This window comes from Vombatus ursinus, unplaced genomic scaffold (genome assembly GCF_900497805.2).
Source record: "Vombatus ursinus unplaced genomic scaffold, bare-nosed wombat genome assembly UNPS02014830.1, whole genome shotgun sequence".
Classification (NCBI taxonomy): domain Eukaryota; kingdom Metazoa; phylum Chordata; class Mammalia; order Diprotodontia; family Vombatidae; genus Vombatus; species Vombatus ursinus.
In genome coordinates, this window is record NW_020954608.1 from 28,219,845 (window position 1) to 28,243,047 (window position 23,203).

General features: G+C 40.7%; 1 protein-coding gene across 3 annotated transcripts in view; it reads left to right on the forward strand.

The window, feature by feature from the left end:
• Nucleotides 1–23,203, forward strand: part of FRMD4A (FERM domain containing 4A) — a 352,592-nt gene that overhangs the window by 267,623 nt on the left and 61,766 nt on the right. For all 3 annotated transcript variants that reach the window (XM_027838551.1, XM_027838548.1, XM_027838550.1), the window contains exon 12: nucleotides 18,934–19,010. In XM_027838551.1, coding sequence (XP_027694352.1) covers nucleotides 18,934–19,010 — 77 coding nt within the window. The remainder of the gene's footprint in view (nucleotides 1–18,933; nucleotides 19,011–23,203) is intronic.

The window sequence follows — 23,203 nt, forward strand, 5'->3', positions numbered from 1 at the left end:
AAATAGGGAAGCAGCTACTGAAGGCTGAGTGGGGAGGGATCTTAACCCTTTCTGTGTCATAGACACCTTTGACAGTCTCCTGTAACCAATAGACCCCCTTCTCAGAATATTTTTAAATGCATGAAATAAAAATACATAAGATGATAAAGGAAATCAATTATATTGAGACACAATTGTCAATTTAAAAAAAAAAGTTTACATACCCCAGGTTAAGAATTCCTACAAGAAAGGCTATTAGGAGCTCAGAGAGGCCCTGGGATTCTCATTAGGAAGTGATGGAGCAGGAAGAGTTGAAGGTGACTCTGAGGTCTTGCATCCCAATGATTGGGCCTGTTTGCCTCAGTTTCCTTTGTTGTAAAATTGGGAATAATAATAGCACCGACTTCTCAGGATTATTGTGAGGCTCAAATGTGCTATTTTTTAAGGGACTGAGCACAGTGCCTGATACATAGGAGGTACTTAATAAATGTTTGTCTTCCTTCCATCCCTTTTATCCTGGGTTTTAGTCAGAGATTCTTTTGTGAGTGACTCTTCATGAATGCAGATTTAAATTTAGTACATAAAATAAACACTGGATTACACAAAATGTGGGGGAGGAGACAAATCCAAAAAAGAAAGTAAATCCAAATTGCTGCTTTCAAGTCAACATAATGTTTATTTAAGCAGTGTTCCACTCTGCTAGGTGCCAGTCAAAGATGAAAAAATAACCCTGTCTGCCCTCAGGAAGCATGCAGTTTAGTAGGGAAAACATGCTATGTATGTAAATAAGTGTAATGGAAATTGAAATATGAGTGAATGCATGGAAAAGTCAAATAGAATGGCATGAAAATTTTGAAATGGAAAAGCATTACTTCTAGTTATGGAGATCAGAACAGATGGGAGCTGGACCTTGAAATAGGAAAAGTATTTCAATAGATGGAGTTGGAGACTCGAGGGGAGAATACAGCCTATATTCATAGAGGACCTACTTCTCAAATTAGTGAACAGTAGTCACCGGTTTTGGTAAGAGTGTGAAGGACAAAGTTGATTCTGGGGTGTCTTAAATGCCAAGCTAAAGAGGTTGTATTTTACTGTGGAGGCAAAGGGGAGTTGTCAAAGGTTTTGTTTTGTTTTGTTTTGTTTTTTAAGGGGAATAACAAAGTGATGCCTGAATATTAAGGAGATTATTTTGGCAGTCATGTGAATGATGAATTGAAGAAGGGAGAGAATGGAAGGAGGGAAATCAATTAGGAGACTGGTACAAGAGATAACATGAATTGGATTACATGGGAGTGGAAAGTAAAGGATAAATGCAAGTTATTGTAAGGAAGAATCGACATAATGTGGCGATTCCTTGGATATGGAGGATTGAGGGAGAGGGAAGAATTGAAGATGAATGCAGTTTTGAGTCTGAATTCCTGAGAAGACAGTGGTACCACAAGAAAAGTAAAGGAGTTAGGAGATAGGCAAAGTTTTACAGCTAGATAATGAGTTTAATTTGGAATGTTTTGAGTTTAAATTCAGTATAATGGAAAGAATACTAGACTTAGGGTCAAGAGAGACCTTGTTTAATATTCTACCTCTGACATGTATTGGCTTTGTGACCTCAGGCAAATCATTTAAACTCCTGCACCTGTATCCCCATCTTTAAAATACCGATAGTACTAAGCTCACAGGATTGCTCTGAGGACCAGAAAGGATAGTGTTTGTGAAATATTTTGCAAACCTTTAAGTTATATATAAATGTACATCATTATTGTTATCATTGTTATTTTGTTCCACAAAATAATATTCCAAACTGACTCTTCCAGTGAAGGTTCCCAAAAGACAGAGACTGTGGGAAGCTTTCCTTCCCTCTACCTCAGGCACCCACAAGAGCTGCCCCACCTGAGAAGCCAGTCCCAGAAGGTGGGAAACTTCAATCTCTGTTGGAATCCCTCCAGACCCAGCCCTACCCTAAGGGCTACAGAGAAACTGGAAGGTCCCAGGAGCTCTGACAAGAATAAAAAGTGGTGAGAGGGAATACAGAGGTTGATTAGGACTGGGGTGGGGAACTCGTGGCTTTGAAGGCTTCAGGTGGCCTTCTAAATCCTTAAGTGCGGCCTTTTGACTGAATCCAAATTTTACCAATCCAAACCCTCGTTTTGTAAAATTTGGATTCAGTCAAAAGGCCACTCTTAAGGATTTAGAAGGCCATAGGTTCCCCACCCCTGAGCTAGAGCATCACAGCGTCCATTTCTTTGACAGGAGTGTTATCTAGGGCCTTTCACTTTGAAGTTGGTGGCCTGTGCTGATAAAATGTCACCACAGCATTTCCTACTTTCCCAGAGCAAAACAGACTGATCTTTATGCAGTCAGAGAAAAATATATTGTAGCTCAGTGTGACTTGGTAACTAAAATCAAGAGCATGTGCTTGTATGCTCACGTGAATGGTTAGATCAATTATGTTGGATTGAATTCAGTGGAATTAGGTGATGGTACAAATAGCATAATAGCAAGTCCTATGTTAGGAATGGGGGATAGGGAAAGAGGACTTTTGTTTTTTTTTGGTGTGGCCTGGACTTGGAAAAATGGAAAAGAAGCAAAATTGAAACCCCTCCCCATTTTTTTTTCCTATCTGACCAAAAAGAACCAGTAAACCCCAAGTGCTTAGCAGCAAAGTAGACTGTTGCCAAACCTTTGAAAGAGCTTTGGGTAGTCTTTAGGCCTTTCATTTCACAGAGGTATGAATTGGCAAGCTCAGCTTACTGAATGCAAGCAACGTGGCTTTCTTCTTCTTAAGGAACCCTTGAGAGCTCATTTCAGTGGAGACATGCAATACTTAAGAAAGTGTGTGGGACTTTGAAGTGACCATGATTCAGAAAGGAAACCCATGCTAACTAACTTGGCCCTCACCCTGAAACTATGAATCAATAGAACACCAAACAGTGGCAAGTGAATAACCAGTCAAATCCATTTGGGAAAATCAGCCCTTGCCTTGAACAAGAGGGAGCAGATTTGCGAAAGCTAAGGATTTCTATTAAGTAATTCATCCAAGTCCCATCTTAACCAGGCTGATTGGATCAGTTTGTAGCCAGCATGAATTATACAGGGTTTAGGTCTAGTCCAGGGCACAAGTCAGGTGCTAGTTTATGATCATCATTTGTCCCCTGAACCCGCCCTGAAACAAGGACTCCCAAATAAGATAGCGATTCAAATTGAGGTTGAACTAAATGACTTCTGAATCTAACCATGACATTCAACGGATAGGAAGCTGGAAGAGACCTCAGAAGCCATCTAGTTCAATCCTTTCATTTTACACATGGGGAAACTGAGATTCAGGAAAGTCAAATGACTGGTCCAAGGTTACACAACTAAGTGTCAGTAGCAAGATTTGTACCCAAATCCTCTGACTCCAAAATTTCCCTGTACTACAGTGCACCCAGAGTGGCCCAGGTTCAACCTGGATTTCCTGAGTTTACTTTGGAACGGAATAGAATAGCTATCCTCATCTCCCCCTCCTCCCCCCAGTCTACCTCAATTAAGATCAGCAACCCTAGCAGTTCTCGTCAATGAGGTCATTAGGAGTTTTTCAGATACGATACTGAGACTCTACTATTCGCCATTCTTAATCCTACCCTCTACTGCCTTTCCTCCTTTGGGCTATCTGTGCACACACGTACTGAGACAGAGATATATCTGTATCAGCATATAAAAATGTTCAATTGTCAAGAAGTCTATATTCAGGCACAGAAGATTACTACTGGTACAGGAATTTTTTTTTAAAAAAAGCCAGAATCAGGTCCCTAATGTCAGTCTGCCCCACAGGTTTCCTTAGCTTAAAAAAAATGGATCTAATGGAGGACCCTAAATAATAGGAGCTTTCTCTGGAAAGATAGAAGTTCCAGAGATGAAAGCCTCAGATCTGGAAAACATCCTTTCCCCCTCCTTTCCTCCTGGGAGAAAATAAAAAGCTATGGAGCTATTGTAAAATAGCTCCATAGGTCTACAAGGATAACCAGGGGGGATCTGCCAAAGAGCATTTAGGCCTCCTGGTCATTCTGCACAGCCAGACCCTCTGTCGGACAGTGATGGCTAAAGTGGGAGCAAACTCATTGGACTCTCCTCTTCTGCTGGCTGAGGCTTTAATTACAGAGCAGCTAGCAAAGCCACAAGTGTTCTCACAACAGAACCCCAACTTGAAAAGGGAGCCACAGACTTCAGGCCCCTTGCCAGCTCAGCTGCCTTCCTCCCCGGGCCTATTCTGAGGAAAGCCTGAAGCACCCACCTTTGGCAGCTAATGCCCCTGGTGTCCCCAGCACCCGACCTTACAAGGAAGTGGCATTCCTGGCCTGAGCTCACAGGAGGACAGACTAATTCCTAAACACTGAACAGTTTAATGCTGCAAACAAGCTGCCTGGTGTCGAGCAATTTTTTCCATAGAAGTACATGCTCCTAAAGGTTAAGTCAATTTGCTAAGGCCTCTTGAATGCTTTTTCTTCTTCATTCACATAGCACTGTCTAGGGTCAGAGGGGAACAGGGTTTGCGGTATGAGTTTGTCTGTCCTCCATTGAGAGAACTCTACCAAACCAGTCTTATGTTTTGTCAAACTTTTCAATAGTATCAGACACCTTCACAGAAGAAACTTATCAAGCTTCAAAGAGAATAGATCTCTAGGCAGAGGTCCTTTGCACTTAAAAAAAAAAGTAAATGTTTACTGATGTTCTTCTTTCTTTTTTACATTGCTGTCTCTCCCATTGGCCATGCTACCTACCTCCCTCTGTAGAACGCTGTTGTTGTTGTTGAGTTGTTTTTCAGTTGTGTCTGACTCTCTGTGACCCCATTTGGGGTTTTCTTGGCAAAGATATTGAAGTGGTTTGCCATTTCCTTCTCCAGCTCATTTTACAGATGAAGAACAAACAAGGTTAAGTGACTTTCCCAGGGTCACACAGCTAGTAAAAGTCTGAGGTCGGACTTGAACTCAGGGTCTTACTTCCTCCAGGGTTGACACTCTATCTACTACACCATCTAGCTGCATAGAACCCTTCCTTGCCATAAAAAAAAAAAGTAAAGCAAAACAAATCAGTGCATTGCCAATGTCAACACATACTTCATTCATATATCCTTCTGTTGAAAGGAAGGAAACATGCTTCACCGCCAGTCTTTGCGATCCCTATTGGTCATTGCATCAATCAGAGTTGTGTTGTCTTTCAAAGTTGTTTTTCTTGACATCATTGAAATCTTCATGTCAAATTGTTCTCCTTATTTCACTCCATGTCAGTGACTTGTGTGTAACCTGCAAGTCTTCCCAAGTTTCTTCCCACTCTTTTCTCCATATAGCAAAGTTCCTTTGCATCCATATGCCAGTGTGTTCCATTATTCCCCAATCGATGGATGCCCACTTTGCATCCAGTTCTTTGCTTCCACAGAAGTACTCCTCTAAATATGTGTGTGCGTGCGATATTTTCCTTCATTCTTTGACCTTCTTGCAGACTACTGTGCACTTTTACAGGGATGGCAAGACTTTGGTGTTCCCTGTTCCTAGAAAAGACCTTACTTGCCCTTTCAAATAGTCAATGCCTACACTATAGTTTCGTTTCCCCTAAAATAAAATAGCCCTTGCCAAGAGAGGCTAAGTCTACTGCCTTAATGCATCTCCCATCTAGGAAAATACTAAGATCATGTTCTGTCAGAGCTAGAAAGGAGATAAAACATATCACATCAAACCCCTCATTTGTTTTACAGTCCTTGTCACAGTTCAACAAGGAGTGGTCTGCTGTTAGCCTTTTCCCAAAAAGCCCAAAGCTAGATGATCCAATTGGCTTTTGAAACACTCCTTTGAGATAAGTAATAGCAGGTATGAATAGCCTCATGATTTTTTTTTAACTTGGGCACAGAGAAATTAAGTTGTTTGCCACAAAATCTCAGGATTTTTCCTGAGAAAACAAGGACTAGAAAGCAGGTCTTCTGACTCTAGGCTAAAATCCCTGTCATTAGGCCACTAAATCTCATAAATCCCTATGAGGCACACATGGGGGGAGGAATAAAGCTATGCTAAGGAGGCAGAAAAACAGTTTCGGCCTCCTTCTAAAGCATTTAGATTTGCCAAAACTTTGAGATGAAGTCTTTCTGGGGTGTAAGCCAAAGTACACACAGAAAAATAATATATTGAGGCTCTCTGAAAAGAAAAAAAGGGGATATAAAGCCCAATGGGGAAAAATAAAATAGCCTCTTTCTCTATGGGACTGCTAAGCACTTGGTCAGTACTTCCCCCCTACTCCTTACTCACCACCCCCTTTCTCTTTCTCCTTTCACACAGTTAAGACTTAAACCACAGGAAACTGAAAGGGCTTTGATGGGTTAAAAGATGCCATCCATTGAAAGGTCACAAGGCCTGGTGCTCTGTGCATCTGTCACTGAATTAACCAAATCAATTGGGAGTGTCATGCTGTCTAAAAGGTTAGGGAATCAGTCTCAGGAACATCTTGATTCCATTAAGAGGTCTGGCTGAGAACAGAAATTAAACATTGTTTTCCTTGCATAGTATCTGGCCATCTAAGAAGAAAGTAGATACATTAGAACCCCTTTATATGGCTGGTTTTGAGGGACAGGACTAATAATCATATTAACAACAAAAAAAAATCTAGCTTTCATGATATACTTGACATATTTGGGGACCGTGATTTGATCTCTGGAAATCTGAATCTGTGTAATTATGAGCTAGGTTCTGACAATTCTACCATACTTTCTTCTAGTAGTTATATATCTATATATATATGGGGTTAGATTTCTTATTTGGAGAAAGTGATTGCTCTAGTTAGAAACTCCGGTGAACCAAAAGTTGGTTTGATCAAACTGAGGCAGAACAAGTCCAAAGAGGGAAAAAATATGTGAACTCCCAGAGTTCAAAAGCAAAGAGAAGCCCATTATAGGCCTCTGCCTGCCTTGGATTGGCCCTGAAGAAAGCAAGCCATAACTCATCCAAATGGTCTGCTTTCCAGCATCATCAAAAACATTTGCTAAGTGCAAAATTGCATATAGTACCACGCAAAGAAGGTTGAGTGATCACAAGCCTTGAGTTAATCTGAGACCTGGACATCTACTGCTTTTATTTTCATTTTATTGTAAGCAGAAGGCTAATGAAGAAAAGAATGGGAAAAAGAAGCTAAGCAATTACAAGTAGGGAACTAATTGAAATGAGGAGAGTGGGGCTTCTCACAAACAGGAAGGAGTCAGACATAGTGCCTCTGTGACAATGTTAGAAACAGAAGTATGAATCATCATCCTGATGGAGCTAATTCTTACATGACTATTTACCATTAGGCATATATGGCTTCTTTCCTCAATTAAATAATAGTCTCCTGGGGGGTAGAGACCATGTACCCCCTGTAACATCAAGTACATTGATATTTAACATTCGTTAAATAATCATTGAGAGAAAGAAATAAAAAGAAAAGGAAAGGAATGGAAGAAAGGAAAGGAAGAAGGAGAAACACGGGGTTGGAGGCACAAAACCCAAATTAAAGTCTCAACATTGCCTCTCACCACTTGTGTGATGTTGTAAAAGCCACTTAGCCTCTCTCCCATCTCATGTGGTCACTCATTTTTAATGAATTCATTGACTGAAGTCCAGTACACTCAGAAGTTAATTAAAAATAGCTCTACCTTTAGAAATGGAACTAAATGAGACAGAAATCCTATCATCTTCTTTTATGTTGTACACTTCATTTTTATCTCAAACTGTGTACAAATAATGAGCTTAATCTTTTTCAGTATGAGGAAGGAACTTGCTTAGAGATCCATTAAATCTTTTAAACACCAAGGTTTCTTGAGGAAGAGATACTTTAATCAATACAAATTTTGGAGGTTTGAATAAAAATTCAAGCATTCATAAACCTTCAAATTTTCCTTCTCGCATTCTTTAAAGCAGTGTGAAAGTGACAGAGTTGCTTAGACTGAAAGTCCATTTTTTTCATCATCTCTTCCACTGCTTAGCTATATAACCCAAGACAAGTCACTTAATCTTCTGGGCCTCTCTCTTTTTTTTTTTTCTACAAAATAAACAGGTTAGTAACTAGCATTTATATAGTGCTTTTGAGGTTTGCAACATGTCCGTATCTCTTCTCATTTAATTGGTCACAACAACCCCATGAGGTAGGTGCCATTATCGTCCATAAAACAACTGAGGCTGAAAGAGGTTAAGTGACTTACTTGCAGCCACATAACAGACTTAGGCAGGTTTTGAACCCAGGTCTTCCAGACTCCAAGTCTAGTACTCTTACCTACTATGCCATTTGGCTGTCCCTAGTCTGGTCTCTAAGGCCTTTTCCTTCAACTCTAAAGTTTCATGATTCTTTAAAGGTATTTCAATAAGAAAGGTGATTTTTTCATCCTTTGAGGTTAATTCCAACCATCCATGAGCTCAGTGATGCAAACCCTTCCGCATCTTAGTGTCTTGTATGGTTCTTGCCCTTGTATTTCCATAGATCCTCCAAAGAGGATGGATCGACCCAATGTATTAAAGGTCTTCCTCTGTTTTATTTGTTTCTATATATTTCATGGGTACTATTGCAATACTCTAGTTGTCCACCTTCTAACTCTCACTGCATTTACATAAACTAGCCCGTGAGCCCTACTGCTTATATATATGTGTACATTTCTACACACCCGCGTTCCTTATTCTTCAGTATTAGGGTCACAAGATCATCAATTTAGAGCTAGAAGAGAACACAACCTTTTCATTTGAGAGATATAGATACTAAGGGGCAGAGAGGTCTAAATGACTTACTTGTTCAAGGTCAAACAGGTGTTTTGTAGTCAAGCAGCTGGTCTGGTATCCTCTGCCTCTAAATTCAACATTGATTCCAGTCAAGGATCTGTGATTTCTTTGGAGTAAATGCTACCTCTCCTGATTCAGATTGTTACCCGCTCTGTCCCTAAAGAGATAGTCTTTGTTGAGTCACTTAAGCCTGAAAAATTAGTCTGTTCCCCTGGTTATGAGCACTTCCAAATTTAGCTGGGCTCTCCTAGGAAAAATAAATATGCAATGTGTCATCCAGCCCATAGTTTGGGAGAGCTGACAAGAGTTGGCAGAAACTAGACTTATTCCTGTGTCATAATAAGCCAGATATGCTCACTGATATCTAAATGTAGTACTGTACTCCTGGTTTCTATAATACGAAGTTGACCAAAAATATTTTTTTTGGTTCATGTTTTTGAAGTATTTTGAAGATATGCCTATCACCTTACCATTTATTGATTCTTCACTATATGCGATGACTACTTGTTCTAGTGAAAAAAAAATAATTCACATGGAGATTATTGTCTCTACCAGTGACTCAGTAGTAGTCAAGAAGAGAATCAGTATTTCCCCAAACTTCTGGACTCTGTATCCTTATCACCATTGCCCTGACACCCCCAGTCAGTGACTACATTCTCTTTAAAGGGACATGTTGGCAGAGGTTTCCATAAATATGTGTGGATGGTGACAGTTAATGACATCAGGCCCCTCTGTCATTGCCACTACAGTTTCATCACAAGAAGGGTGGTAAATTACTTTTTTTTTTAGAGTTGAACACTAGCTGTGTACAAAATTTGGGCTTTAGCACAAAAATAAGAGTATGTTATTGGAGTCCTGTTCTTTTAAGCCTTTATATTCTGTCCTGGCAAGCTTTTCAAAGGTGATTTTTTCATTAGCTACTCTTTTTAATACTCCTTTTGGTATGTTAATATACCTTTTAGGATATATTGTTATTTTCCCCTCATTATATAAATTAAGATACTGAGACTCAAAAAGTAAGTTATGGGCCTCGGGTTACAATGAGAATCGGTGGCAAATTGGAACCCAGAGCCCAAGACCATTCAGTCATGTTCCTGAAGTCCAACAGCATGCAGGATTTTATCCACAGTAGATTTGACATTGCTTTTTAATGCAAACTTCCAAATGGAGCTTGTAAGGGTTTGATTGCATAATCATCATCATCATTTATATAGTCCTTTAAAATTTTCAAACTGCTTTATAAAAATCTCATCAAATTTTCACAACAACCCTGGGAAACAGATGCTGTTACTATCCCCATTTTATAGACAAGAACTATGGTAGACTTAGATTAGCTGACTTGGCCAGGTCACACAACTCAGAAGTGTCTGAAGCTGAATTTGAACTCAGGACTTCCTGACTGCAGGTTCATCAGTCTATCTAATGCATCATTATCCATTGAGGGACATGGAAGGATGAGGTATTATAAAGAAAGCTTTGTTGTGTAGTCATTTTTTGGTTGTCCAACTCTTTGTGACCCCATATGGTGTCTTCTTGGCAAAAGATATTAGGCTGGCTTGCTATCTCCTTTTCCAGCTCATTTTATGAATGAGGAAACTGAGGCAAACAAGGTTAAGTGACTTACCTAGGGTCACACAACTAATAAATGTCTGAGGCCAGATTTCAACTCAGGAAGATAAGTCTTCCTGACTCTAGGCCCAGCACTCTATCCACTGCCCCATAGAAAGTCTAAAGAAAGCCAAAGCCCTAGTGACAAAAGGAATCATTTTCCCTTTTATCATTTCGGGGGGGAAAAAAAGAGAAAGAAAAATCATTGTGACGGGAAGAGGGGCTTGTTGATACATTTCCTATTTTTCAGTCACTTTTTCCTCTTTCTCAACATCTTTCCACTTTAAAAATGAAGCACACACAAATTGCCATTAATTCATATTCTCATGTAGAAAGGAAACATGGTCAGAGGATTAATGTAATGTACCAGGTGTCCCTTAGTTCCATTTCTGTTTCTACCACTGACTTTCTGGGTGGCCTTAGTCAGAGGATTTAACTTTTCTAGGTCTCATTTCCCCATCTGTAAAAGCAGAAGAAAGAAAAGTTGTTATTAACCCTTCTTGAAAAGGTATCCAAAGTTCAAAGAGAAAACCTTTGCAAAGCTTTTTATTTGGAATCTCAGATGAATGGTATTGACCAAGTATTATTTTATATAGGTAATAATTAATAAACTGTTTGGTTATTGATAGAACAGTGTGTTTTTCATAGCCTCTAATTAGCTTTTCATACATGACTATCCTGAAAAAAAAAGTACACAGAATTCTAATGGGACTAACCTAATCATCTTGTTTTAGTACGGCTAATAATGATCAGGTATATTTCTAGTGAGCCTTTCATCTGAAGATCTCAAAGCACCTGTTCTTTGTCTAGGAAGAGGGTTATTATCTGAGAAACAGAGATTCTATCTAACTGGCCTAAGGTTAGACAGTCATGTCAGTAATAGCAGAGGGAATAACATGTGTCCTCACATTCTTATTCTGTCTGTAAACCCAAATCGTCTTATGTGAGGGAGTCAGAATCAAGTCAAGTCAGCAAGCTTTTATTAAGTATTTGTGCTGTGCTAAGGACTGGGAATACAAATACAAACAGGAAGACAGCCTCCTGCCTTCAAAGAGCTTACATTCAAATGGGGGAAGACCACACAAAAAGGATCTGAAAAGGAGGACTGAAGAGGGTCTCCAAGTGGGGGCATGGTAGAGAAAAGCCAGATCATCAGAGGCGCAGCCTCAAGAGGAAAGAAGAAATGGTTGGCCTGGGTGGCCTCTTTCAAATGAAGAGTCTGGGAGGAACTAGCCAGTAGGAGGAAGAGGCTGCAGGAGCAGAGAGAAGTCCAGGCCACAGAGGTAGAGTGTACTTTAAGGGCAAAGAGGTTTCTATGGCATGGTAGAAAAAGTCTACAGAGTCAGGAGCGCAGATGGGAGAGGAATGAGGACTTGGCTGGCCTGGGATCCTCCTTCAAATGGAGGTTCTGGGAGGAATCTGCTGGTTTTCACTCTACCAGCCCAAGGCTTAAAGTGCCCAGAGGACAGAATATCTGGGGAATAGGGCACTGAAGAGGAGAGACTAAATATGTTCTAGTCAGCTATAGAATCTCAGAATTCAAAGGGACCTCACAACCTAGCCCCAAAAGAGACTCATCTCTACAATATCTCTAACAAGTGGTCATCTAGCAAGGTGGCACAGTGGATAGGGCACTGGGCCTGGAATCAGGAAGACCTGAGCTCAAATCCTACCCCAGATACTTCCTAGATGTGTGACCCTGGACAAGTCACTTAACCTCTGCCTCAGTTTTCTCAAATGTAAAATGAGGACAATAATAGTTTCCACCTCACAGGGTTGATGTGAGGATCAAATAAGATCATATTTGTAAAGCTCTTAGCATAGTGTCTAGCACATTATAGGTGTTTAATAAATGCCTATTATCTATCCTTTCCTTTCTTTCTCTTTCCTTCCCTCTCCTTGAAGACCACTAATAATGGGAAATTTCTACCCATTGCTTCTCGTTCTGCCCTTTATGGGCACACAGAAGTCTACTTTTTCTGTGTAACGTTTGTTTAGATATCTGAAAACAACTCTCATTTCCACCATAAGTATTATTTTCTCCAGAAAAATCCTTCCATTATTTATTATTTTCTCTAGATCCTTCAATTTCTGGCATGAAAACCAGTTCTCTCATCATTCTGGTTAGTTTCCTCTAAACATTCTCTAGTTTTGTCACTTTCCTTCTTAAAACAAAGCACACAAAATGGAGCATGATACTAAAGATGTGAATGGACCAGAATATAATGGAACTCAACCCTCCAACATCCTGGAAACTCTACCTCGCTCAATAGCACTTCAGTTTATTTCTCATTTGGAGGTGTTCCAGCTGACTGGAACATGTAATCTACCGAAAACAACAATAGTCTCTTTTCAGATAAATTGAAATGGCTGTCGTCATGCCCCATCTTAAAGTTGATATTTTGATCCCAAGTGCAGGATTTAATATTTATCTCTATAAAATTTCATCTTATTGTAGTGAGTATGCATAGTTCCGTCCTGGGTCTTTGTTGCCCCACTGATAAGGTCTTTATTTCAGTATTTTGGATTTCTGAGGAGTCAGGCAATCTGCTTCTCCAGTGAATCCCACCTTCCATGGCAGTTCTCTAGTTATACAGTGCTAGCCAGGGTAGAATCCCTCTTAAAGAGAAAAGAATTTTGGCTTACTAGAAAATCAAGCAACCCCCACGTAGGATGAGTTCCATCTCCATTGAGCCATATATGATTGCTAAGGCTTACATTAGTACCCTTAGTGGACACCTCCACACACAAGTGGAAAGCACTTGATTTCAGTGGGTTATCAAACCCTACTCAGTAGGACCTAATCACAGCTGAAGGAAGGCAAGGTCCAGGTTTGCTCCTTTATATCACGACTCTATCCTTTTTCTTTCTCATTGACTCTTGTTTCCATATGTTCCAAGAATTCTTCTGTGGCTCCACAGCTACTATTCCACTTCTGTCTCATCCCTGTAGCTTTCAGTTTGATCCAGGAACTCCTTAGTGCTCAGCCATTCCCTCAGTCTCCTGCCATCCCTAGAGCCCTGTGGATCTGCAGTGACTTCACACGGTTCCCTGGAGAGGTGTAAGAGTAGGCTTTCTTCTAGGGAACCAAGATTGTAGATGCCCAACTGATCTCTCTCTCTGTCTGATCTCTCAGCTCTTGGGCTGCTTGACCTGCTTCTCCAGCTATCAGTTTTAAAGATGAAGCCCAAGGGCATAGGTCAAATATGTGAATTGGTGTTGAATCAATCCCAGCAACATCAAGGTATGACGATGTCAACTGGTATCCAGAACACATGCAAGAAATTCATCCTTTATTGAAGAGTTAACCCTGTGAAAGGAATTTCATACCTAGTTTAGAAGATAACATAAGTGCCATGATATAGTCCACACCATTAAGGACAATGAACAATTTTTAAAACTTGAATAAGTTATTAATAAAAGTGTTGAACAGAATAAGGCCAAGTCAGATCCCTGGAGGTCTCAGTCAGGGGCCTACCTCTAAGTTGACTTCAATGACAAATCTTTGGGTCTGGTCATTCCACCATAACTGAATCCACCTTACTGCCAGATTGCTTCACGAGCATCTCCCAATCTTGCATAAAATGATAGCGGGAGGGACTCTCAAATGCTTTGTTTAAGCCTAGGCAAATAACATTCCCCTAATCTACCAATCTGGTAACCCTGTCAAAAAAGGAAATGAGTTAGTCTGGAATGACCTGTTCCTGATGAAGCCATGCTGGCTCTCTGTTATCACTGCTTCCTTTTTTAGATGCTCACTAATAATCCCTTTAATAATGCATTCCAGAATGCACTGGGGTTTTGCCAGCAACTTAAGTCAAGCCCATGGGCCTATTGCAGAGGCTACTTTCTTCCTTTGTTTGAAAATCAGGACACTGTTTGCATTTCTCTAGCCCCATGGCATCACTCCCATTCTCCATGACCTTTCAGAGATCACTAATGCTGGCTTAGTAATCACATTCACTAGCTCTGGGGTGTAGTTTATTAGGATCTGGTCACTTGAATTCATCAAGGGCAGATCAGAACATACATTATCTTCTTATGTACCTTGGATTTCAATTCCTCATTAACCATTTTTTTTCTGTCTTTTTCAGTCTAAGGATCATTCTCCTTGGCAGAAAAAACTAAAAGATGCAGAACATACCATTTAGATGTATTCTGTAACAAACTAATAAACTATAGCTTTATCCCAGATTAGCCAGCACCGTGCCAACTTCAAAAATAGAAGTTGCTGATGCCTTTTGCTTTTTACATCAGTCACTTCTAGGTATGTTGTCCTTACCCAATGAGCCCTCCCTTTACAGCAAAGGAAAACAATTAAGCAAGACCAACTGCAAGGGTTGGTGGTTGGTACAGTGGATAAAGCAGCAGGCCTGGAGTCAGGGAGTCCTGTGTTCAAATCCAGCCTCACACATTTACTAGCTGTGTGACTCTGGGCAAGTCACCTGATCCTGTTTGCCTCAGTTTCCTCATGAGCTGGGGAAGAAAATGGCAAACCACTGCAGTATCTTTGCAAACAAACAAACAAAAAACCCAAATGGGGTCATGACGAGTCAGACGTGACTGAAACAACTGAACAAAAAAACCAATCCAGTGACCAAGGCTGACAGTGTATGCAACATTCTACTACACCTGTAGTCTACTTCCTCTCTCCAGAAAAGAGGAAGATGCTTTTCATCAGTGGCATCAAAATCAAACAGAAGGTGATCCCTATGGGCCCCATATTGGCTTAGAAAACCACAAATTAGCATTATCTATGTTGTATTGTATTTTACTTTTTTAAACATTTCCCAGTTACATTTTAATCTGGTTCAGGCCACACTGGAGAGTTTCACAGGCTGAATGAGGCCCCAGGCTGGGAGTTTGATACCCCTGCTTTTCATTTGTTTTCCAGGGCCAGGATTAGTCATTGTACTTAAGAGTTTCCTATGTTGTTTTCATTTGCATTATTGGAATCACTATGAATATATTGTTCTATATATTTTGCTTACTTCACTTTATATAGATTCATACAAGTCTGGGCATAGGGCTTTTAACTGTGTTGGCAGAAGTCCACCCCACCTCGGGTGCCTTGGTATCCTCCAATGCCTCACTATAGAAACCTAGTCCTCAAGAAGGATTTCAAAAATCCTTTGCTACATTCAATAGTTTTGTCTTTCTCATTCCCACAATTTCCCTTTCCTTTTCAATATATCTAGCAATATTTTGGCCTATGGTAGGGAAGTCTTATCTGTTCTGACTCAATTCAAGACTCTTTTGCAAGAAAAATAAAGTTTTGAGTCATGTTGTGAGCCAGCGCCGAGGAAGAACAAGTATATAGCATATAAAATAAAAACTGAGGACAGAGCAGCTTCTTAGGAAGAGAGAACCAGGGCCCAGGACTCCAGAGTTCATTTCCTAGGAAGAAAAAGGAGAGCGCACAATCATTCCCTTGAACAGAAAGTCCTCTCCCCCGACCCCCAACCCACCCCCTGGGGCCTGCTGGGTAGAACCACTGTCAGCGAGCCTGTGAGAAGCAGCAGCAGCAGCCGCAGGAGACAGACCCTCGGCAGAGTCCAGATGGTTTTGTTTGTGCTGGCTGGCAGACATGTAACTCTCTACACCAGGCAGCAGTAGGGAGCATTTAGAGGAAAGGCTTGGTTTTTGTTTTGTTTTGCAAGGGGCTAGGGGATGAAGGGGGGAGGAGTTGCCAGGGAACTCACCACAAACATTACTCAGCTCCGTGGGGTCTTTTATCAGTTAGAGGGGAGGAGGAAGGAAGACTGAGAGAGAAGCAAGTGCTTTGGATGCAGCTAGTTGGAATTCCCTTATGCATTTCTACACTACCAGGCGTTGCTTCCTCTTCCGTGCTGGGAGAAGAACCCTAATGATGTGGGAAAACAGCCTCCCTGACCACATGGCTTCCCAGCGGAACATAGTGTAACTATGCAGGTCTGTTATACTGAGAATAAGAGTGTCTGAAACAACTGTAGCTATTCCAAGCATCTGGACTTTTATCTGACCGGTGAGGGTACAAGAGAAGAGGTCCACAGAGACATGGAATCCACCCTCCCACTCTCCGCAAAACCTTGGCCTTAATCCTAAACCTATCTCCTAGCCCTTCATCTCCCCCTCTCCTTTTAAAAAAAAAAAAAAAAAGGAAAAGAAATCTGAATATTAGTTAGAAATTTTGTTACAAATATCAAGCGTATTTGACCTTGAGATGCTAAAAAAAAAACCGATATGAATAAAATTCTTATTCTCTTTGCCAGCTATTTTTAAAAATAGGATTGGGAGGGGAGGCTGTGAAAACTGTTAGGGAACCATTAGGATAGCTCGTGTGTGTTTTATTACTTTAGTAGCTGAGATAACTGCAGGTAGAATAGCTACCAATATATTTCCACTTGGAGGTAGGAGAGGAACTTTGCCTGCTTTTATTGAGAAATTTCAGAGCGATGCATAGTTACGTCCTCCCTTGGAAACCATACTTAGAATTGGGTATCTGCACACAGACACACCAAAAGCAGCAATGAATCAATGACAAATAAGAAACAGCTGCAGGAGCTATGGATTGTTGTGGCTTTGGGTCATTCCTTTCCTTGACTATAGGATTTTTGCTCCTGTCACATGACTGACACCTCTCTTCCCACTTGGGGTTACCTTCTCAAAATATGAAAGTGATCCTCAGGTCTAGGGTTGAAATTTTTCCTAAGCTATAAAAAGAGAGTACAACATTTTGGAAAAAATAAAGTATGAAAGCTGCAATGGGTAATATTGTTTGTGAAAGAGCGATCAGAAATGAATGTAGGCTCTGTAGGAAGCATCTTTTAATCCTCTCCAGCTTTACTCAGGGTAACATCTTTTAAGCAAGCATTCCTTAGATCTAGATAGTACATCAAGGGAGCTGGATGGAAAACACAGTGAGAGACCTAACAAAGTCGATACAAGGAAGAAAAACCTTTGGCTGAAGATGGAACAATGCAGTTGAATGGAGTATAGCTAGGGTGCGCAAGCAGCCTCTGTTGTTGCTGTTCAATCATTTTTCAGTCATGTCCGACTCTTCATGGCCCCATTTCTTGAGTTTTCTTGGCAAAGATGCTGGAGTGGTTTGCCATTTCATTATCTAGCGAATTTTACTGATGAGGAAACTGAGGCAAACAGGGTTAAATGACTTGCCCAGGGTCACACAGCTAGTGTCTGAGGCCAGATTTGGCTATAGAAGACCAGTAGATATTGGGGGGGTGGGGATGGAGAAAGGATCTTTAAAATTAGAGATGAAAACATAGAAACAATGATAGTTGCATGACCTTAGATAAGTCATTTAATCTCCCTGTGCCTCAGTTTCCTCATCTGTAGAGTAAGAAAATGAGGAGGGGAAGGACAAGATGACCACTGAAGCCCCTTCCAGATCCAGATGTGTAGCCCATGATATACATTAGCTTAATGAGTAAAATAAAGAGCAAAGGGAGGATGGAGAAAGTTAAAGGCTAGAAAAGAACTAATGGCACATGCAGGACTGGTCATAAAAAATATGCAAAAGGTGTTTTGTTTCCTTCTTTTCCCTTTTCAGTAAGGATAATGTCAAACCCTTAAGCAGGTGATAAGAAACCCACCCACTATATATATAAAATTTAAATTTTTTACTTTAACCTCTTTTGTCATTTCCAGAAGGGTTAAATGATGTTGTCTTTCATCAGATGAAAGGAAACCCCATTCTTAGAACTAAATGAATGTAGTCTTAATTGCTTCCAAACATTAAAATCAGATTTCTCAGTTAATTTATCCACCACACACTGAAGGCGAGGTCTGACTCAAAAGGGGTAGAGGTGACCTAAGAAATATTTGCCAGGGCATATTCTCACAGCAGCTTAAGCCCCCCACCTCTGATTCTCTACCCCTCTTTGACTGGGCTAAAGGTAAACTCTGGCTGCACAGAAAGTTGCTACAGAAACAGAATTCTTGATTCTCTTTGTGTTGCAGAGAAAAGAATGGGCTTGACAGGCTCATATTGTTATCTCATGTTGCCTCCCCTAAATTAAGGTCATAACAGCCTCCGCCCTTCGCAGAGAGGCTTTCTGAGGAGAGGAGTTTCCAAAGCACCAGTTCGAGTCAGGGATTCGTACACATTAGTGGGCAGGAAGTGGAGTCCCAATGGGAGACTGGGGAATTTGAACGCTTTCCCATTTCAGCACTCTGAGAGGAGGAAGCTCAGTTCAGCACTACTCACAGATGGCTACTGCTTATTTCTGAAAGATCCCTTTCTCTTTCTTTCTTTCTTTCCTCCGTTTTCTCTCTCTCTCTCTCTCTCTCTCTCTCTCTCTCTGAGGGAAAAAGTCTGCAAAGCTGAGAGCGGTCTGAGAGAATTAAACAAAGGGAAAGGATTGGAAAGAGCTTGTGTTCTTCCTTTTAAGAAACCTGCAGGAAAATCCACACCCAGAGTGCCCCTTTTTAAAGCTGGCGATCCATTTGTCCTTGTCTGTTTCAAGCAAGAAAACAAGACAATGCAGGCTGTACTTGGATGAGAGAACAGCCCAAGTAGAAGTTAACAGTGGACCAGACTACAGCTGTGAACTCCTACTGTATTTAAAGAAAGTTGTTTTCTCTTCAGATATTCCAATGGAGACAGTTAGAGAATCTGTACTTCAGAGAGAAGAAATTTTCGGTGGAAGTTCATGACCCACGAAGGTAAGCGGGAAGATTCTTCTTTCGTGTTTGAGTGGATGAGATTTGCATGACTCCATCGGAAAGATGCATTAATGTTTAGGGATCTGCTTGTTTCTATGATGTTATTGTCCTTGGTCAGTAGTGTTAAGAGATGGGTCGTTATGATATGTAGACTATGCTCAGGATGCCAAGCTAGAAGCCAGACTAGAATGTGACAATAAATAGGGTGAACTTAGTCAATTTGATTAACTTCTCATACAGTTATACTGCTGGTGCCTCCAGTTTTGACACCCTGTTCTCCCCCGGCAGATACCCCAATTCAAGTAGCCTGAAAGCTTTTTCCTCTCTCTAAAAAAACAAAACAAAAAAAAAACGTTCTTTCTGTGGCTAAGTGTCTTTTGAGAAGTTTCCAGAAATGACAGCTATAGTATGTATATAATTATAAGCAATCAGAGCAAAGGGGAGCACATGAATGAAGCAGTTCCTATGCCAGCTACAGAGTATCAAACGGCATCATTCCCAGCCCCAAAATTTCATAGTGTGGGACTTAAGTTCTGGTGTGAAAGAAACGTGGTTTAGTTTGTTTGTTTGTTTTTTCTGCATGCCTCTACATTGTATTCTACCTTTCAGAAATTTTTTTCTGGGGTACTAGATTAAGACAAATCTGCTTATGCTGAAAAAAATGCTAAAGAAAAAAATAGAGGGTCTCAGTTCAGAACACCACTTCAACCTAATGCTTTGCCTTTCTTTGTCTGCTAACAGCCCCAGAATTGTATACAGCCCACAAACCGCAGTTAGAGACCTTAAAAACAGGCCTAGTACCTAAACATAAATCATTTTAGACAGGTCCAGAGTCAGATTTACAACTAAAAGGTAGCTCTAGGGGGACATTGGTAAGATCAGATTCCTGCCAAGAAAAGGAGGCTGATTTTAAATACCATTAACTCTACCCCTTCCCTGCTCTGATGAAAAAGAGGTCTGGTACACAACCATAATTCTGGAGGGCCAATGATAAAGCATGCTACCCACCTTCTGACAGAGAGGTGAAGGATTCAGGGCACAGAATGTATCTTTTTTGGATATGGCAATGTAGGAATTTATTTGGTTTGCCTATGTATATTTGTTACAAGGGCTCAGTTTTTCCTTTTGTCTTGTTTTCCATCAATGGGGAGGAAGGAGAGAAAATCAAATTTTCTTAATTAAAAAAATTTAATTAAAAAAAAAGCCTGGCACATACTGTACCAGGATCTGCCTCCTATTTTTTTCACCCCACCCTATGAAGGGCCCCTGTACTTCCAAAGGATCTTCTCACTATACTTAGGAAATATTGCCTACACAGGAAAAAGATGTGGCTCGTGCAATATAGTCTGTACCTGTAGCATATGATAACTCAGCAGCACAGATATGGAGTTTTAACTCGGTAATCTGCATAGAACAGCCACTCCAGTTAGAAGCAAAGGTCTTATCCTGCGTTTCACAGCTGACCAGTCGACCAGAATCCAAAGGCATTTTGGAGGTTCCACCTCACGGGCATATAAGAAGGGGAGCAAACCACACAATAGTGTTTTCAACAGATGGGGAGAAAGCACTGGTAACTGTTGGATGGAGTGTTCAATGCTTAGAAAATGCTGCCATAGTAGAGAGGGAATCAGAGTTGCTCGAAGGGAAAGGAAGAATCAGATTTGGAAGAGAATATTCTGTACTAGGAGAAATTAGCAGAAGTGTCCAGTTATTTGTCCAGGGCAATAATAAGAAAGTAGAGCCATGGGGCTCTAGGAGGAGAGGAAGAATAAGTGTCAAAATCTAGTCAGCTGCTCCTGTCTCAGTTTCCCCCAGCAGTCAAATTAGCACGAGTGTTTTTTCTTTCTGCTTCACAGAGATATAGAAAAGGAAAAAAAATCCTCTGGACATAATATATAATAATCTACTTTATAGAAAATGTAAGCCTCTAAATGGAGAGGAATTAATCAGTCATTTGATTGAGGACCTTCTATTTTCAAGGCACTGAGGGAAACAACTGTGCCACTTACTGCTTGTGTGACCTTGGGCAAGTCACATCAACTTTCTGAGCCTAAGTTTCCTCATCTGTAAAATGATGGAGTTGAGTTCAATTCCCTTTAGCATCCTTTTCTATTTTAATTCTATAAGTATGTGATACAAAGAAATATAAAAAATTGATTTCCACCCCCAAGGAAGGTACAGTCTAAGGGGAAGGGAGACGTATGAATACCAAAAGATGACCGCGGTCATTCATAGAACAATAGAAGGCAGTGGGTGATTAATGTCATATGAGTATTATTAGTAGATTGAGAGAAGGAATAGATTATCTTGGGCTGAGATAGGCAAGAGAAGCCCAACCAAGAAAAAAAAAAACCTGAGCTGGGCCTTCAAGGATGCATACACTGTAGATGTTTGAGTAGGGAAGGGAGGAGAGATTGGCAGGAGGATCCGGATGTTAGGTGAATGTTCTGTCTGCGACTTCACAGAAGAGAGGAAGGGGCTAGGGCCCAGGCATCCTGCCACTGGCAGTACATTCCAGCTGAGGAGATCCAAACTGCTCAACTAAACAGGGACCCTTTCCCAGACCAAGGAATTAGAAGATGCAAGAAATAGCCAAGAAAGATGTTTCGCCCAGTGTTAATTTTATTTGTCATCCCAATTCTTGGTATATTGTTTTCTTTGGAGTACAGGAGATGAATCTAATTGACCACATGTAACAAAGATGCTAAGTAGTCAATACTCAACTCCTCAAACTTGTCTGTTAAGGATAAGGAAGGAAGTCAGAACTGAGCATGACGATAGGAAATGTCAGCTATAATCATTTCATTAAAATGCAATCAGTTGAAAATTGCAATTTACAAGAAAATAATTCACTAGAGCTGATGTTTTCCGGGTTGGATCAGTCACACATTTACTCATAGGCTTTCCCTTAGCCCTACCCACCACCATGATTATCTCTTCAATACAGAAGATCCTGTAGAATTGCTGGGGGGTGGAAGGGAGCTGGCTCCGTGCCTGACTCCTGATTCTCTGGCCCTCTAAATTTGTCAGATATTCAGGTTAGTAGAACTAGGGAGGGCAGAAGAAAATGTGCTTTGGGGAGGGCCTGAAGCGGGGAAAGAATGTGCTTATACTCAGCTGGTAGTTCCTTAATTTTTCCCACCATCCTTCCGAGAAAAATACTGATCTTTCCGCAAGCTACTGTTCATTTTGCAATTTTCACTGTCTCGAACTTCAAGTTTCTTCCCCATTCCCACTCCCCATCCCAATTGAGGATAAAAGTTAACTCATCCCCGTTCCAATAGTTATTATGGAAGCCAAGTCCTTGGTTGGCAGTTCCATTTAAAAATCTCTATGTGTTTTGTTGCATGTGATTCCCTCCCTCCCCTCTTTTTCTGGCCCCATTTCAACTGACAACTGTTTGCTCATTCACAAGCTGACTTCCCCCCCTAACTTTCATTTTAACCAAAGCAACGACACAAATCATATGCACCTGGAATTAGGAATATTAATTGATATCAGATCTGACTTTTTCAATAAAAAAAAAGTGAGTATTCAGTAAGGGGAGGGGGAAGAAAGTTAAATCTACAACCCAAAAAACAAGAAATAAGGAAGCAACTTTGAATTTTCCTCACAGGAAAGGTTGACAATCTTAATTATAATTAAAATTTCCTGAAAACCAGTGATAGTGCTCTGTTCTGTTACCCTGGGATCCCCCAATTTACTGATCTTAGGAAAACTATGTTCCTTCTTTTTTCTGAGTAAAAGGCTTGATACAACTTAACTCCTATACCAAAGTCCCTACTCCATTTGCCCGTAAGTTGGTGGGAAATACTCGTACTCACTTGTGTGCGAGCGCACACACACACACACACACACACACACACACACTCACACACACTCACACTCACTCACTCATACTGTTTTCCAAAGCCAAGATTCCATTTTCATAATGATCAGTCTACCATTACCATGTACCTCCTGACCCCCAGTAAAGTGGCGAGACAGCCTCTATTTGTTAAGAGACTTCCTTCCCTTCTGGGAAAACATTGACCTCTATTCTTATTTGCAGCTAATTATATGAAAAACCAGTGGTTTCCAGTTTCATTTTGGAAATCTAGCTGTCTTCTTTCTTCTTTACTCCAGGCTGAAATAATTGATATGTAATAAGAGGGAAGGAGTTTGGGGGGGGGCGGGGAATTCCACTCTCTCAT